The 14,908-nt window shown below is 38.3% G+C and overlaps 1 protein-coding gene across 1 annotated transcript in view; it reads left to right on the top strand.

The window, feature by feature from the left end:
* SEC24D (SEC24 family member D) overlaps nt 1-14,908 on the top strand; it is a 46,211-nt gene that overhangs the window by 11,393 nt on the left and 19,910 nt on the right. Inside the window, exon 7 of the mRNA XM_009998561.1 lies at nt 549-676. Within this exon, the coding sequence (XP_009996863.1) occupies nt 549-676 (128 nt within the window). The remainder of the gene's footprint in view (nt 1-548; nt 677-14,908) is intronic.

Genomic DNA, 14,908 nt, shown 5'->3' with positions numbered 1-14,908 from the left:
TAGTAGAAGCAATGCAGTGCACAGTACAGTTTCTCATTGAGAACTCAGCAAAATATGCTACAAAAAGTGGTGTTGTGATTTTATCATACTATATTTTGCAGGATTAATGAGTGTGATTAGGTTAACAAAAGCATACTGTTTTCTGAATCAGGGCTGGCTCGTTAGAGCAGTCTTCACAGTAGGTATCAGTCTGCAACATACATGTACAGTGTTTTATCCATTTTATTTTAAGATTTTAGATGCAATATGTTTCAAACTAATCTCTCTTGAGCTTCTTATTGCAAGTAACTGGAGTTTTGATTGGTATGTTAAAGTCTCTGCTTTTAAACACAAGAGCAAGAAAATACTCATGCACAGGGAGGGGCAATGGGCTGACATATAAAGTGGAGAGATGGGCAGAAGTTTACATCGGAGGAAGAAAAATTCATGTATGTAACCTAGCATATGCACTTGATGCTTCATGTTATTTGATTTTTCTGGTTTCTGTTTGGAACAGGTGGGTTCTTTGTAACAGCTTTTCATTCTGCCTGCTATCTTGGTTGTTCTAGGTCACGCCAGCCCTCGTTATATCCGATGTACTACCTACTGCTTCCCGTCATCTTCAGAGATGGCCAAACAGGCTCGCATTCCACTAGCAGCCGTCATCCAGCCTTTTGCTGTTGTTCCACCAAATGAGGTAAGGACTAACTGCATGTTAGTCTCACAAGGTTTTGTCTCCTAAATATTTCAAACTTGTTCTTCTCTGATTGGATTGGGGTTTGAGGGTGTGTTAGCTCTGACTGTGAGGAGTATGAGAGATATAGAAGACTATGAGATACACTTGTGCCATGATGCAACTTAAAGGGATAAAAATCTGTTTTGAAAAGGCCTAAGAATGATGGCTCTGTGATCTGTACCACTAGGTTCCCGGTATTTCCCCAGCTGCTTCTAGTTAATGCCAGTTGTTTGCTAGTTAATGTCACTTGTTTGCTCTTCTGGAACTCAGCTGGTATAGGTAAAGACATTAAAAGTGGATGACCACGAACTGTATCAGAGTGTCATTCTGGTTGGAAAAGACCTTCAAGATCATCGAGTCCGTGCACTACCCTAACTCTGTCACATCCACCACTAAACCCTGTCCCCTGGCACCACATCTGTCTTTTTAGAAGTCTTCAGGGATCATGGCTCAACCACCTCCTTGGACAGCCTGGAATTAACTGTGTACAGTTAATTTTAAAACACAGGAACTTACATTCAAAACCTGGCATTTTTCCATTTAGTTCTTTACAAAATAATTTAATTTCACAACAGACTGGGAAGATAATGGTATTTTCTACTTGGATGAGCCGAGCCATAGAAAGAAGACCTCTCCTTTCTCATACTCATATGGAAGAACGAGCCTAAGCAATTCCTTTTCTCCCATTCCCATCTCTAATAGCCCTTCATATTCCAGACATAGCCCTAGTTCAACTGCACAATATTTCTGCAGGTTGGTCATATCCTGATGGCCTAAGACAGTTACCCAGGTTTCCTGGCACTCCCAAAGGATTGTGTCAGCAACCAGGGATAAAGCTAGTTTTCAAGTGCAGCAGCTGAGAAAAAAACAGGGATTTCATGCAAGTTGTAATATGTGATTTTTATCTTCAAAAACTCCTCAATAAGTGCATACACAAAAAAGCCTAATTAAAATTGCAAAGGCTTTCAGTGCTTGGTTTTGCAGTCTTTGATTTTTCTCTAACTTACTGTAAAATCTTAGGGGGATTTTGAAAAATATGTTGGAAAAAACAGATGTTCTTTATCAGGATGGATGACTTCCAATCCAACAGACCTCTGTAGTTTGGATAGTGTTATTTTAGCAGGGTAGTTTGTAGTTATCTTCTCTGTGTTCCACAGGGAAATAGGATGTTTTATTTATGGTTCTGCAGATACTGAGTCTCACTATTTGTCTGCTAGACAGCAATTTTGGGTTTCATTCCAGTTCTTGAGGAGAATGTGTAGACTTGGCTTATTGCCTTCCTTCATTTTCTCCTAGGTGAGACTCCTGCTCTTGCTTTTTCACCCCTTCACTTTACCCATCAGCCTTTCCTCTTTACTACCCTTTATTTCAGTTTCTGTGCTCAGGTGACACTGGTTCTACTTGCATGTTGGCTGTTCATTTATACGTCCTTCAGTTTACCTCTAGTCATTTGCGTCCCCCATGCATGGCTTCCCTGTTGCCTTCATAGTGTTTGGATAGGGTGATCAATGAGTTGCTAAAATCTAAATCTTTTCTGCATACACTTGGTCTTGGCCAAGGTCAGGAGGGTTTATCCCAGTGCTGGCAAAAAGGTGTACTTAGTGACAGACCTGTTCTGAAGTGTGAGTGCTCTCAAGCTGATGGAAGTGTCAGTGAAATTCATTAATCTGTAAAGCGTAGTGTATTTTTGCCTAGCTCCTTTCTTGGAAGAGGCTAAAAAAACTCAGAAAAATGTCTCTTGAAATTGGTAAAACTCCAGCATAGAAAATTTTAGTCTGAAGAATTATAGCTAGGTAAAGTTGTAAGAACTGAAGAAATGGTATTTCAGGAGGAAGCTTTGGGTAGTCTTAACTGAGGCAGCTTTTCCAAGGCTTGCCAGTGCCCTTTGTCTTCAGTGCCGCTGCCAAAATAGTATCTTGCTCTTAATATCTTCTAATAAAAAAGGTCTTCCATATGGGATTTATAACCACTTTAATTCTGAAAAGCCACTTAATTTGAAAGAACCGGGCTTTTTATAGAGGTAGAATACATTCAATGGCTTATTTGTGTTTCTGAATTTCCTAGTATGGTGCATTCTGCCTGGAACTAGTTACTGCGAGGCACAGAATGTTCTTCGTTTCAGAATATCTAGCCTTTCGTAAGGGCAGTGCCTTTTAACAGTGCCTACAGGTGATGCTCACCATGTTAGAAGGTTCAGTACAGAGTGGGAGTTTTCTTATATTTTGATGAACAGAATGTTGTACATAGTAACAGTTTAAAATGTTTGTATTTTTAACCTTCTAATTCATCTTTGTTGCAGCTTCTGCTGCAGATACGTCTCTGTTTCTGCAGTTTCTAATATACTCAGTATTAGCAACCAATTTCAGTTCTTTTTAAAGGAGGAGCAAAAAAAAAGCAATGGCTACAAAGTTTTAGTAGACCATGGGTGTGAAATGGCCAGAAATGGTTTGTGCAGCTGGTAATATGGTTAGGAACAGCTGAGAAACTGACCTCTCTCACTTGAACTGTAAGGACCTCAGCAAATCTATACAGTATACATAATCCATTATGATGCATATTACCTAGACGACGCCTTTCTATGTTAATAAAGCCCTATTAAAAAAACAATGTGCTGTTGGGGTAGCTCACGTGACTAACCAACTTATGAGTGTTCCATAAATATAATTCTTAATTGGTATTTTATTTGATCTTCCTTTTGTAGTTGAGCATGAATTTAAAATAGTATATAAAATATATTTGCATTTTCAGTGGTCTGTTGCCACAGAATTCATGTCTGTCTGTTTTTGTGTGGTTTTTTTCCTCTATGTCATTACAGTACTAAGACAGTTAAAAACAGGAAAACCTTTACCTTGCTTTCATTTCCAAATAATATAAGGATTCAGTGCAGTCTTCACATAGCTTGTGAAAACCTTTCTGAAAACCAGTCCTGAGTGTGGATTTACTGAGAAGATTGTTTTTACATTTGTGAAGCATTATGTTCTGTTCAGATGACCTTAATGATATCAAGAGTACTGCAGATTGTATTTTCCCCTATCCATGATCTGTTTGGCATTGTGTAATCTGAACTGCAGCAAAAATGTAGTAAGAAAGTAATGAAGTAGCTGAGTCTGCAGACACTGATAGATACGTGTACAAGAGGCAGAGCACAATTGTACAGACCTGATTTTCTTTCTTAATTGAATACATTCACTGTTTTGATAGATGACTTGTAAATGGTGTTACTTGTTGGTTCCAGTTGGAGGATTGTGAACTCTGACTAGTGTCTCTTGCTGAGTTTATGCAGAGCTAAGTGTTGATCTGTTCTTGGCTGTGCAGGCAGTGGGAAGGGGGGTCTGAAAGATTCTTCATCTAAAACAACTGGACAGGAGGGAGTAGGAAAAGGTAACTGGGGTACTGGAGTTGGCAGAGACGTGTAATGGACATGATAGGCATCACTTTGCTGTCAGATCTGTTTTGTTCCCATTTCACCCTGACAAGGAGAACCTATGAGAAATTGTTTGGAGTTTACTGTAGCTTCTGCATGTTAGCAGTGTTTTGTTCTGCCAATTAGATATTTTCATTTGTCTCTCCTGTCAGATTTTATTCTGAAGAATCAATAGTGCACTTGAGAAGAGCAGAGTATGTGAAATGGATTTATTCAGAAAGGCCCTCAAGTTGAAGGTTAGAGGGCCAAAATCCAGGGAGGGCACACAGTCTTTCAAAGAGGACTACAAAAAGACCTACAGCCAATACAGAAAATTATGAACTAGTGAATGTTACATGTATGCTATTGGAAACAAAGGCTGCTAAAACAATTGTGCCTTACTCGCCCAATGTCTTAACAACTCTAGACATTTCTGAATCTTACCTTTACAGAGTCCTTATTTATTGCTCAAAAATAACAGTTCATTTTCACTCTCCTGATTTGGATGATCTATGGCAAGTGTTTGTTATAGATTAAGAATACAGTATCATTGTTTGACAGAATTTATTTTTAGTCCACCAGTGCTTTAGCAACAGTCTATAAAAATAAACTAGCTCTCACAGTTATCACCATAGACCAAGCCCTACCTACATTTGCTTTGGAGATGTATGAATGTTTCCAGAGTCTGAATAAACCATGTGATCTTAACATTTAATACTACTTGATAATAAAAGGTAGTTAAGAGTACTTAACCTTGTAAGAACAAATATAAACAATCCCAAATAATTATCTATAGTTTTCATTTCAAAATCCGAAGTACCGTCTTCTGTGCTCCTTCGTGGTTTTGTGTTGTCTTTCTCTACCATGTTCTTTGCTACTTATGTGAATTTTTAAAAAGAAATATTCATTGGTGTGTTAAAAGCAGCCAAAAGACTTGAGGATAGAGCCTTGAGGTGCTCATGGATAACATCTATCCATTGGAAAAAGACATAATTTCTATTTTACTCTTTGATTTCTGTCTTCTGTTGAGTTACTTATTCACAGGAGGCCCTTCCCCCATATTGCATGAGAGCTTAGCTAATTTAAGAGCTTTTTTATGAGGGATTATATCAAGACTTTTTTCAAAGGTATACATTATATAAACGAAGTCATGCTTATTTGCATGGTGGCTGACTTTTGACAAAACTCAGTAAATTTCTCTCCTCAAGACATCTGTCCTCAAGACCCGCATCAACTTTTCCTTTGTATATCCTATTTATCTGTGTGTCTTTTTATGTTCTTCATTGTAGTATCTACCAATGTGCTTTCTGTGGAAGTAGCACTTGCTGGCCCATAGTTCTGGGGTCACCCAGAAGTTCCTTGTAAAGTTTGTTTTTTTTATTGCTGCCTTCTTTCCTTTTGGGCACTGAAGCTTCTATCAGAAATTGCTTTTATGTACAGTTCAGTAATTTCACACTGTGTTTTTACATGGGAATCACATCATTAGGCAGTAAAATAATCCACAGTACTAGTAAGCTTTTTTAAACAATCAAGAGATTGTAGTTTTAATAAAACTTTCTGAAGAGAAGGTTTTGAAAGAGATTGGTGGCAATTTTGCCCTGCTGTTTCTTTTTTAAATGTCTCACCCTTCTCAGTGTTGGCTTGTAACTTTGTAATAATCCCCATATGTCCTTGGTAGTTTGTGAGATTCCTTTTCATATTCATAGCTACTGGAAATGAAGTATCAGAGCTTATTTTGAATGTTTAGTGATGTTTTTCCTTTGTGTAGGCTTCATATGACCCTTTATAGCCTGATTACTCAAGGTTGATTCATGTCTGTCGGCAATGCTGTACTTCTCTTCAGGCAAGGTAACAAAAGCTTCCTCCCTTCAAGTGAGCACTCCACAACACAACGAGCAGCTGTTCACCAGTGAGGTGAATTTTGCTCTCTCTGAATTGTAAGTGGGACCAATTGCTTTGCATTCTTAGCAGTTCTGGTCTGTGTACTGTTCAAGATTCATCAGAGAATTATTTTTGTCAGTATCTGTTGGGTGCACTATCAAAGTAATCCATGCTAGTTGTCGTGTTTTTCTAAAGCACAGTGAGAGTAGAAGCCCTGCACATGTGATAGAACTTTTTTAGTTAGGACAGTTAGTCTGACAATGTTGAAATTCGTTTTCATCATCCAGGAAATGGGGGAGCTGTTTGCCAGTTTCTACAGAAGAGTTCATTGCTTCCTTGTAAACTTCTACAGATGGGTATCAGCAGACCAGAAAGAGTGCTACAATGTAGATTAAAACCAGGCCATAGTTTCAGGATAGGATCATGCTAGCAGACATTCATACTTGTTCTTAGGGCTGCCTTGGAATTTGACAACCAATCCATTGTCAAGCTACTTGGAATGATCAATTCATATAGAGACTGTCCAGGTAGCATAAACTTGTATCCTGACCTCTTTGCTGTATACCATGCTGTTAGGCATGAGACTAAGCACTAGTATTTCTTCCATTTTCGAGATACTAAAATAAAACAAGTTCCAAAGGATACATACATCCTTATTGATGCCTTCATTTGGGAAAATTTGGTCTCATAGTTCTGAGTCTGCTGGGGTTATGCAGGATAGGTATCTGACAATATTTGTTGCTCTGCCAATGCTATTTTGTTTTAGTTTTCACAACTAGTTAGCACTAGGTTAATGTCTGGGGGTTTGCATAGCTCCTCCAGGGTGCCTGACTCTCCCATTCATGGTATGGAGAGCCCAGAACTCTCACGCATCTCCAGGTGCCTCACCCAGAAAGTTTTTTATTACTCTGGAGGCCAGTGCCTGTAAGCTAGGTTTTGCAATGCCTAATTTAGAGTTGCATATATCCTGTATTAATTGAGTCTTTCTTTATGGAGTATGCCTGGTAGTCTGCATTTGGTAGTAAAGCATTTGGAATTGGATTGCTTCCCAACACTTCATCATCTAGTAGAGAGTTTTTCGTTCACCTATTAGGCTGTAACTATGCTCTTAACTACAGTGAACTTTCAGAGCCAAATTTAGCAAAGGCTTTGGCAGCAAAGCTTTTCCTAATTCAAGTAAATTCTCTGATTCAATTAATTTTTTTGTCTTTCTGTTTTGAGGGTGCATTTTAAAACACTCTTAAAGTGTACTTTATAAAATATGTCTATAGCATGTTGTTTCATGCACCATTCTTATGATGGTAAGGAGGTAATTCTGAAAGAGGACAATAACTTTAAATTTGACATTTATATAAACTTTATTCATCTTGTAATCAGAGTTCCTGATTAATTTGTTTCAAATTTGAGATTTAGACTGGGAAGATGCCTTTCTAAAGATGTTGTAATTAGTTTCTGATAATTTGGAGATTACCTGTTCTTTGTAGTGGTAATGGCAGAAGAAAAACCTGACTAAGCAACACTAACTATAGAAAGGAAATAAAAAGTAACAGTCATATCCACTTGATTAGCTGGCCAACAATATTGATATCTTGTTTTGCCAACAAAAATGACACCTAAGTAAGAAATTACTTTGGCTATCACTAGATATGTCTAACTCAAAATAGCAGATTGATTTGCATCTGTCATTCTACATGTGGTAGAACGTGTCATTCTGCATGCTGGTCTCCTGAAATGGTGTTTGTCATCTTATCCACTGGCCAAAGTTGATTATAGTAACAACAGTTAATTAAACATCTCCCTTATGAGGAAAGGCTGAGGGAGCTGGGTCTCTTTAGCTTGGAGAAAAGGAGACTGAGGGGTGACCTCATCAATGTTTACAAATATGTAAGGGGTGAGTGTCAGGGGGACGGAGTTAGGCTTTTCTCAGTGATGACCAGTGATAGGACAAGGGGTAATGGGTGTAAATTGGAGCATAGGAGGTTCAAGGTGAATATCTGAAAAATTTTTTTTACTGTAAGAGTGACAGAGCACTGGAACAGACTGCCCAGGAAGGTTGTGGAGTCTCCTTCACTGGAGACATTCAAAACCCACCTGGATGAGTTCCTGTGTGATGTACTCTAGGTGACCCTGCTCTGGCAGGGGGGTTGGACTAGATGATCTCTCGAGGTCCCTTCCAGCCCCTAAGATTGTATGTATGATTGTATGATTATAAAACTGTGCAGCCTCTATGTTTAAGCAATCAGACATGTTACTCAGTTATCTTGGAAACTTTGCAGCATCAGAACATGCTGGTATTTAGTAAGTTCAGGAAAAACGTTTGTGTTTTGCCTTTGAACTGAACTTGCACGTTTTCAGTTAATGCCTCATCAATGTTTACAAATATGTAAGGGGTGAGTGTCAGTGGGACGGAGTTAGGCTTTTCTCAGTGATGACCAGTGATAGGACAAGGGGTAATGGGTGCAAATTGGAGCGTAGGAGGTTCAAGGTGAATATCCGAAAAAAAATTTTTACTGTAAGAGTGACAGAGCACTGGAGCAGGCTGCCCAGGGAGGTTGTGGAGTCTCCTTCACTGGAGACATTCAAAACCCACCTGGATGCGTTCCTATGTGATGTACTCTAGGTGACCCTGCTCTGGCAGGGGGGGGTGGACTAGATGATCTTTTGAGGTCCCTTCCAACCCCTAGAATTCTATGATCTATGATTCTGTGTGGTTTACATATCTGTACGTGTTAGTGCAATTTTGTATTTTGGATGCAACTGTGTAAAGTGTGCATGCAATTACATTAAAAAAAAATTAAAATGTTGAATAGGAAGCTGATGTTGGGTGGTCTGGTTTTGGTTTTTTTGGTATCAAACAGATGTTGCATCAGGTTATGTCCAGTACCTAGTCACAGCAGCCTCTAATGCTGTCCTATAAAAATTTGGAAAGATGAAGCTTTCTTTTACAGAATGTCCCTCCATTAATTCTGAGGGAAGGAAAGCTCCTTTTTTAGTAGGACAGGTGACAGATGGAGGAGAGTGCTTTTTCATACAGTTTTTAACTGTATGAAACTTAACTGTATGTTACTTTTAATAAGTAACCCATGCTTGGTAAATAGAGGTATAGATGACCCCCTCAGCCCTAGACTAAAGTAGCAATAGAACAGCAGTATGCTTTGCTCTTAACTTGGTTCTGCACACCCCCTTACTTGTAAAGTTCAGCTATAGCTCAGTGTCAGTAAAAGAGAGGAGAGCAGTTGCATATGAACCTTGCTAATGTTTGCAGGTTCTGGAGTCTGCTTTGAAGCATCCTAGCTATCATAGTAGTGAAAGTGGGGTCATCTCTAAGCACAGGAAAGAGAAGGAGGTTATCAGGAGTAGTCAGCATGGCTTTACTTCTAAATGCAACATCACATTTTAAGTACTCCCAGTTCCTTCTAATTTCAATTGAAATAAATTAATTAGCCATAGAGGCATGTTTGCCATTAGCATTGTTCAAGGTAGCCTGCAGGTAAGCAGAACTATTTTACCCACCTTCAGCTGCAGCACTCTTAAGCTTGTCTATGCTGCTGCTTTTTTTTTTTTTAATTGAAAGTTTCTTTCTTTGATATATTTGTGCAAAAATAGGAGCAAGAGAGTTCCTATTGTAGAAGATGCTCAGAAATGGAAACAGGAGTAGTTGGTTAAAAAAGTCACAGTAGCACCTTCTAACAAAAGAGAAACAACACTGGGTTTTTGAGAAGTGAAGAAGCCCTTCATTCCTTGTACTTTCATGCATTATCTTAAGTTAGTAATTGCTTTTTTCTCATATTCTGTAATATATATATATGTTTGTCTATATACACACATCTGTCTATCCACCTATAATATGAGTGTGGCTATGTATTAAAAGAAAACCCCCCACCTATTTGATCTCTAAAGTTGATGGTAGCCCAGCAGTCCAGAATGGTCCTGAAATCAGAAGTTGTGGTTTTGTTCTTCCTACAAAGGCATTAATAACACTGATAATGTTCTTCTGATGCAGAATTTCATGTAGGATAAGTGTTGCTTCAGAGCTACATTCAGATTTATTTTCAAACTTAAATATTTTTTCCCAAAACCTAGAGCTGTGTGTTCCATGAGTACCATTTGGAGTGTCGCTCAATATATCTATCTTAAGGGTATTCTAGAGCATGTTAGAAATGGTCAGAACTGTGTTTCCATCAAATCATCTTGGCCCTTTTATGTTACTTGGATGTAGGGACATTCTGCACTGAATTAATTTAAAGCCAGAGAATAAATCACTGAAAAACAAATGTCTGATTTTATTGTGAAGAGGTGCTAACAGGAAGGGGGCCTGACATAACAGCACTGGCCTATGGTAGTTTTCTGTCTCTTTCGCCTTCCCTCGTTCTCCACCACCACCTCCCACTCTTGCTAGGATGAGCATAGGCTGGACTGAAGCAGGTCTTGCTTGAGATCCAATTGTTTGAAAATGCTAAGATTTTGAAAGTCTGTTGTTCAGCAGTTTCTTGATTATCCAATTTCACGCTCCTGCTTATATCATCGGTTAATCCTGGCTGCTGACCTTCACTTGAGATACAGCATGTCCCTACATCCAAGTAACAGTCAGCACTTCAAAGCTGAAAAGTGCTGGAAAGCACTGACTTGTTAACGCTTAGTATCCCCGAGCTGGGATCATGAACCAGAGAACTTGTGGTAGTTCTCATAAGCATGGATAGTAAGCTTTTTGCCTTTTTTGTCCTTTCCCCCCCGCCCCCTTCTGAAACCTGTATGATATGAAAGTTCAAAAGAAGCCAACCTTTTAATGATCCTTCTTGTGGTGAACAGAATAGCCTGTGTTTACATTCTTCATGCTGCCAGCTCTATTCAGTTAGTTGCAATACTCCCCTTAAAAAGGGAATGCTGAAAAAGGATAGATTGAGATATGATTTGTTCAATCAGTAACTAGTTCTCTGTTTAATTTAGTGCACACTGGGCCATGTCCCATGTGCAGTGTCATCATGAAGTTCAGCTACCAGGCCACGGTATTTTTTACACTGCATGTGTGCGTGTCAGCATTCAGCCTGAGTTTGGTGGGTTTTTAAGCAAGAATGATTGAACATTCTTCTTGGGTTTTTATGTGGTCTGTAAAAATTGGGATAGAGCCAAGAGATGCCATTGTATGATTGATGCTTTAGCTGTGCTGCAGTTATGCAGACAATATTTGAACCTGCTGTGAACCCTGCATGGGAGATTGTCCTGATTGTCTTGACTGATCAGCTGAGGAGGCTGATAGTGTTCCAACATCTGAAAACCAAAACTAGGCAAAATAATCTCTATCTTTAGTGGGAATAACTTCTGATAAAAGACAGTAGGAACCTCACAAAGGAAAATGCTTTCTTGATGTTTTAATGCAAATCACTTAACTCAAAGCCAAGGGATTATTTGTAGGCGGGTTAATCTTTTACAAAAGCAATCTGTGATGGTATAATAAAAAAAAACCAAACAACAAGCCCCTTCAACAGTCCTAGGAAACAGAGACAGTTTGGTTCATGACCTAGTTTTTTTTCCAAAAACATCAGTGTTAGATTTCAAATTCTCCTTGATTAATTAAACACAACATTTACTTGGGGCAGTGGTACCACACTTGGCCAACAGCCTTTTCCTCAGTTCATTAAAACATTACATTGTATAGTAGATCTTAAAATTCTTGCATGAATATTTTAATAATTACATTTGCATCAAAGTTAGTGGAAATAATTATAGAAACACTGCCTTCTGAATTTCTTGCCCTGGAAAAATGCACAACTTGTCTGTTTAATGAAGTATCTGGGTTGAATAGTTGGCAGTTTTGTGTTGTTTTTTCTGTTAATCAGCCATGCAAACACAGTGTTTAGTGTTCGCTGTACATCAGAAGTATATTTCATCTGCAGTTGTACTGCCAATCATGGAGTATAAGTGAACTGTCATACTAGAAGTCATCAGGAATGACATACCTGTGCAGCTATTCAAACCTGTCAAATATGCTTCCTTTTGAAACAAATAGCCCTCATCTAAACGTGTCCTGAAATCCTAGATCCCCTATATCTGGGGTTTTCATGGGGCATGCTTTCAGGTTCATTTCACTCTTAGATCATTGGCAGTTGAAAAGGCAACTGTCCTATCTAGTATACAGTGTTACATTGTGTAGAGTGACACTGTCTTCCAGCCATAATGTTCTTCAAAAGTATATAGAAGAATGGGTGCCAAGCTTGGGGATGAGTAAGGGTGTGGTAGACAAAGATCTAAATGAAAACTGCACTCATGGGAGGAGTTTTTTTGCTCCTCATGGACATAGCCAGACTTGGAAAGCTGTGTGGGCCTCTTTCCAATCCGATAGCATTCCTGTTGTCTCAGTGCTGGGGTGTTAAATGCACCTAAATGATGGTGGAGTCAAACTGAGGGCAAACGTGCAGCTCCCAAGGTAGACTTGCGACTGTGCTGACAGGGACTCTGTGAAGGAGTGGATAGGAATCTGTCTTGGCTGTGGTAGGTAGGAAAAGGCAAAGACAAGGTGTGGTGGTGTATGGTGGAGATTTGTCTTACAGCAGTTACAAAGTGTTTTCTTGGTCTGCATGCCAGCTGGCAGTGAAAACAGATGCTGCATATATTTTGTTTGATAAATGGCTAGTTTTCCTCAGTGTTGGCATATGCCTCTTGTTCTTCAGAGACACTTTCTCTCATATGATTTTTCTCTTTAGAACGCCTTTATAGAGATGTGCCATGAAAATCTTGAGCTTCCTCACAGTTCTTACTCCTACAGTTATAATTTCCAGCTGTGGCCCTAATCCTGCAATATGAATACAGGGATACTTTGCAGGCATCACAGGAAACCCTCAGGAGTGGGTCAGGACTTCATTTTTATAGCAAGCAACAGTAATTCAGCTTTCTCAGTCTTTAAAGCACAGGTTACAGTCTCTGTGGAATTTTTTATGAATGTCTTTAATCTTGGAAGTGTGCCACTAATGTCTATCTATTGCTCTGTGATACTGTTCTAACTCCTGAGAGATGTTCTTGCTGAAATATTTCCAAAATACAACTTTTGCTCTCCCAGCTATGTTTGGACTAATAGTGGGATGAATTATGATTTATCAGATCAGCTTGCAGGACTTGCACTCCAGCGGGACCCTGAGGTTCAGGAGAAGGGAAGGTTTATGCAGGTCTCTTAGAGCATTTCCTATCTCTTCTGCTCAGTTCTTCTAAAAATTAAAATGTTTTGCCTTCCAGCACAACTGATCTTTCTGCCTCTCTACTCTTTTGGCTTAACAGAAAAGGAATCCATTTTATGTGTCCTGTTCAGATTTAGGCAATCAAATATTAGTTTAGTCATTGGTTTTCAGATATATTTCTTTTTTGATAGTACTGGACTGCCAACAATCAATACTGAAGTGTTCCCTTTTGTGAGGTCAGTCTCTGTACTACGTAAGTTGGTCTAGATGCACAAATTGGACAAAGGTTTGTGAAGAGATGAGAGGAAAGAGTAAGGCTGTAACAAGTCTAGCAAATGTCCATGTAGTTACGGTAGATATCCAACTTGATTCGCTTGGTACAGAGTTAAGAGAGGAAAGAAAGAAAATGCTGATACTTTATAGGTGGAAAGGCAAAATAAAAAGGTGTATGGTATTTGTTAAAAAACACACACTAAAAAAATTTAAAATGTTACCTTATTCCTCTGCTCCTGTTAGAGTTTGCCACTGACTTTAATGGGACTATAAACAGATTTGCTTTATTTTCTGGTGTACAGTGACATCTACAGAAGTGGAGCACATGAGACAAGACTTTGCCATTTAATATAATGTCTTTCTTACTGTTTTTCTTTTGTATGTATTCATTAGTTTAACCTTAATACTTTGTGCATTTTAATGCATGTAAAGTATTATTTATCGCTGTACATTCCCATGGACATCTACCTTTTTTTAAAAAAAAAAAAGTTACCTTGGGAGGAGTTATTTTGACAGTTGGAATTGCAGGTTATACACCCAAATAAAAATGACTTTTTCTTGATGGGTAAAATGTCTAGTCTTATAATACCTTGGAATATTTCAGCTTTTATGAGGGAAACTTTCTTTCAAAACTGCTGTTCACTTCAAGAAGTGTTTTTTTGATGCTTTCAGTCTGAGTTCTTATTCTGAAATTATCATACAAATAGCTTTTTCATTAGATGTGTTCATTATTGATGTAATGTTTTAAATTGTTCAAGAAAATACTAAAATGTAAATTCCATTTAATTTCAAAAACTACTAAATAAATAAATCAGTAGAGATACACATAGTGCTTTTTTGAGGATTTCTGTTTGTTAGACAAAGTCCTTAGTTCTGTTGTGTGCATTTTTGATTGATTTTGTTTAATTTATTCTTTCTTCTGCAAGCTTGTTAGAAAGAAAAAAGATCTAACTTCTGCAGTATATTTTAATTGATGTTTCATCCTTTTTTTCTTTGGGCAAAACAAAACAGAATCCAACCTATACATGTATACAGAACATTGCCTTTCAGTACTATTGTAAGACTTGAGCACATTATAACCTCATGCACTGCATGTAGTCTCAGTAACTTCAAAATGACCATTTAATCCATACAGTTAAATGTGCAGTTAAATGTTTGCAGTCATAACCTTGGGATACTGAGGCTCTAACCCCGTATTTTTAAAAGGACTTTGTAACAAGTAATTATTTTTTTTCAAGAAGCTTAAGGGGAGGAGAAAAGTAAAGTTTCCACTACCGTTAAGAAAAAAACAAAGAAAAAAACCCCATTTTAAACATATTTGCTGTGCTTAAAAAGGTGATTTATTAATTTTGGGAGGAGGAAAAGGAAGGAAGGAAGAGGAAGGAAGGAAGGAAGGAAGGAAGGAAGGAAGGAAGGAAGGAAGGAAGGAAGGAAGGAAGGAAGAAAAGAAGGAAGGAAGTAAGAAGG

This window comes from Chaetura pelagica, unplaced genomic scaffold (genome assembly GCF_000747805.2).
Source record: "Chaetura pelagica isolate M959 unplaced genomic scaffold, ChaPel_1.0 scaffold176, whole genome shotgun sequence".
NCBI classification, from domain to species: domain Eukaryota; kingdom Metazoa; phylum Chordata; class Aves; order Apodiformes; family Apodidae; genus Chaetura; species Chaetura pelagica.
The sequence above is the reverse complement of the archived record's forward strand: the minus strand, read 5'-3'. Positions and strand labels throughout refer to the sequence as shown.